The following is a 3,292-nucleotide window of genomic DNA, read 5'->3' on the forward strand; positions in this document are numbered from 1 at the left end:
CCGGTGCGGAAGACGGCGGCGAGAATCCAGAGGGCTCGTTTGTCCAGCGTCTCGAGAAGCGTCGCCGGCTCGAGGCGCGAACGCCCCGCTACGACCTCATCTCCAGCATCCCGCCGACCTCGAACAAGGTCGAGCGGTTTTCAGCGTGGCGCGTACCACGTTTGCTCAAGAGCGCAACAGTCTCCAGTCCGCTACGCTGGAAACAATTTTGTTTCTGCGTGAGAATGGTGACTTCTGGGACGTTTCGACAGTCGATAGCGTCAATTAGTGTGAGTAACAGTACGTCTAATACCCGTTGAAGTTGCACCACATTATTTATTTATTGCTCGAATACATTACATAATTTATGCAGATACAAATGACAAGATCCTGGCATTATTTATGAGGCTCTATCTGCGCTAATAAATGAAAATACCATATTCGGCAGCCCTGCTCGCGGTACATGTGGATTTTTGCGTTATCTAGGATAACAATGGACCTGAAAAACAAAATGAAAACTATAGCGAGTCACAGCATCGAACCACTGCTTGCAAGTACCTCGGGAGCGGCCATGGATTAATGTACGGAGCATTTTTTGTTCTGAAAGCCTCGTGAAAAGCTAAACGATCAAAGGTTCCTGTAGTAGACTCCCACGCGAAAAAGGCGCCCACGTCAAAAGCGGCTAAGACCGATCGTCTTTCACCTCTAGTAAACGACAGGCTAACTATTGCCGGCAGGGCAGCCGAAAAATAAATTGACGCTCAAGTAATTGTTATAAATATTATTGCATAATTTATGAGCGGTGGCTTAGACCGTACCATTATTTATGATACCAGATTACTATTCCACACTCATAATTTATGATACCGGTGCGGAAGACGGCGGCGAGAATCCAGAGGGCTCGTTTGTCCAGCGTCTCGAGAAGCGTCGCCGGCTCGAGGCGCGAACGCCCCGCTACGACCTCATCTCCAGCATCCCGCCGACCTCGAACAAGGTCGAGCGGTTTTCAGCGTGGCGCGTACCACGTTTGCTCAAGAGCGCAACAGTCTCCAGTCCGCTACGCTGGAAACAATTTTGTTTCTGCGTGAGAATGGTGACTTCTGGGACGTTTCGACAGTCGATAGCGTCAATTAGTGTGAGTAACAGTACGTCTAATACCCGTTGAAGTTGCACCACATTATTTATTTATTGCTCGAATACATTACATAATTTATGCAGATACAAATGACAAGATCCTGGCATTATTTATGAGGCTCTATCTGCGCTAATAAATGAAAATACCATATTCGGCAGCCCTGCTCGCGGTACATGTGGATTTTTGCGTTATCTAGGATAACAATGGACCTGAAAAACAAAATGAAAACTATAGCGAGTCACAGCATCGAACCACTGCTTGCAAGTACCTCGGGAGCGGCCATGGATTAATGTACGGAGCATTTTTTGTTCTGAAAGCCTCGTGAAAAGCTAAACGATCAAAGGTTCCTGTAGTAGACTCCCACGCGAAAAAGACGCCCACGTCAAAAGCGGCTAAGACCGATCGTCTTTCACCTCTAGTAAACGGCAGGCTAACTATTGCCGGCAGGGCAGCCGAAAAATAAATTGACGCTCAAGTAATTGTTATAAATATTATTGCATAATTTATGAGCGGTGGCTTAGACCGTACCATTATTTATGATACCAGATTACTATTCCACACTCATAATTTATGATACTATCTCACGAACGGTGCGGAAGACGGCGGCGAGGATCCAGAGGGCTCGTTTGTCCAGCGTCTCGAGAAGCGTCGCCGGCTCGAGGCGCGAACGCCCCGCTACGACCTCATCTCCAGCATCCCGCCGACCTCGAACAAGGTCGAGCGGTTTTCAGCGTGGCGCGTACCACGTTTGCTCAAGAGCGCAACAGTCTCCAGTCCGCTACGCTGGAAACAATTTTGTTTCTGCGTGAGAATGGTGACTTCTGGGACGTTTCGACAGTCGATAGCGTCAATTAGTGTGAGAAACAGTACGTCTAATACCCCGTTGAAGTTGCACCACATTATTTATTTATTGCTCGAATACATTACATAATTTATGCAGATACAAATGACAAGATCCTGGCATTATTTATGAGGCTCTATCTGCGCTAATAAATGACAATACCATATTCGGCAGCCCTGCTCGCGGTACATGTGGATTTTTGCGTTATCTAGGATAACAATGGACCTGAAAAACAAAATGAAAACTATAGCGAGTCGCAGCATCGAACCACTGCTTGCAAGTACCTCGGGAGCGGCCATGGATTAATGTACGGAGCATTTTTTTGTTCTGAAAGCCTCGTGAAAAGCTAAACGATCAAAGGTTCCTGTAGTAGACTCCCACGCGAAAAAGGCGCCCACGTCAAAAGCGGCTAAGACCGATCGTCTTTCACCTCTAGTAAACGGCAGGCTAACTATTGCCGGCAGGGCAGCCGAAAAATAAATTGACGCTCAAGTAATTGTTATAAATATTATTGCATAATTTATGAGCGGTGGCTTAGACCGTACCATTATTTATGATACCAGATTACTATTCCACACTCATAATTTATGATACTATCTCACGAACGGTGCGGAAGACGGCGGCGAGGATCCAGAGGGCTCGTTTGTCCAGCGTCTCGAGAAGCGTCGCCGGCTCGAGGCGCGAACGCCCCGCTACGACCTCATCTCCAGCATCCCGCCGACCTCGAACAAGGTCGAGCGGTTTTCAGCGTGGCGCGTACCACGTTTGCTCAAGAGCGCAACAGTCTCCAGTCCGCTACGCTGGAAACAATTTTGTTTCTGCGTGAGAATGGTGACTTCTGGGACGTTTCGACAGTCGATAGCGTCAATTAGTGTGAGTAACAGTACGTCTAATACCCCGTTGAAGTTGCACCACATTATTTATTTATTGCTCGAATACATTACATAATTTATGCAGATACAAATGACAAGATCCTGGCATTATTTATGAGGCTCTATCTGCGCTAATAAATGACAATACCATATTCGGCAGCCCTGCTCGCGGTACATGTGGATTTTTGCGTTATCTAGGATAACAATGGACCTGAAAAACAAAATGAAAACTATAGCGAGTCACAGCATCTAACCACTGCTTGCAAGTACCTCGGGAGCGGCCATGGATTAATGTACGGAGCATTTTTTTGTTCTGAAAGCCTCGTGAAAAGCTAAACGATCAAAGGTTCCTGTAGTAGACTCCCACGTGAAAAGGCGCACACGTCAAAAGCGGCTAAGACCGATCGTCTTTCACCTCTAGTAAACGGCAGGCTAACTATTGCCGGCAGGGCAGCCGAAAAATAA

At 47.0% G+C, this 3,292-nt stretch overlaps 1 protein-coding gene across 1 annotated transcript; it reads left to right on the forward strand.

The window, feature by feature from the left end:
• Nucleotides 1-14: 14 nt before the first annotated feature.
• On the forward strand, nt 15-2,827 carry PHYSODRAFT_324075 (hypothetical protein; the record flags this gene model as incomplete). The annotated part of the gene is made up of 5 exons (XM_009519742.1): nt 15-186; nt 858-1,031; nt 1,714-1,887; nt 2,572-2,687; nt 2,783-2,827. Coding segments are annotated over 5 exons (681 nt in total), but the record flags the coding sequence as incomplete, so codon positions are not given.
• Nucleotides 2,828-3,292: the final 465 nt, after the last annotated feature.

The sequence above is a fragment of the Phytophthora sojae genome (assembly GCF_000149755.1).
Source record: "Phytophthora sojae unplaced genomic scaffold PHYSOscaffold_1, whole genome shotgun sequence".
Lineage (NCBI taxonomy): Eukaryota > Oomycota > Peronosporomycetes > Peronosporales > Peronosporaceae > Phytophthora > Phytophthora sojae.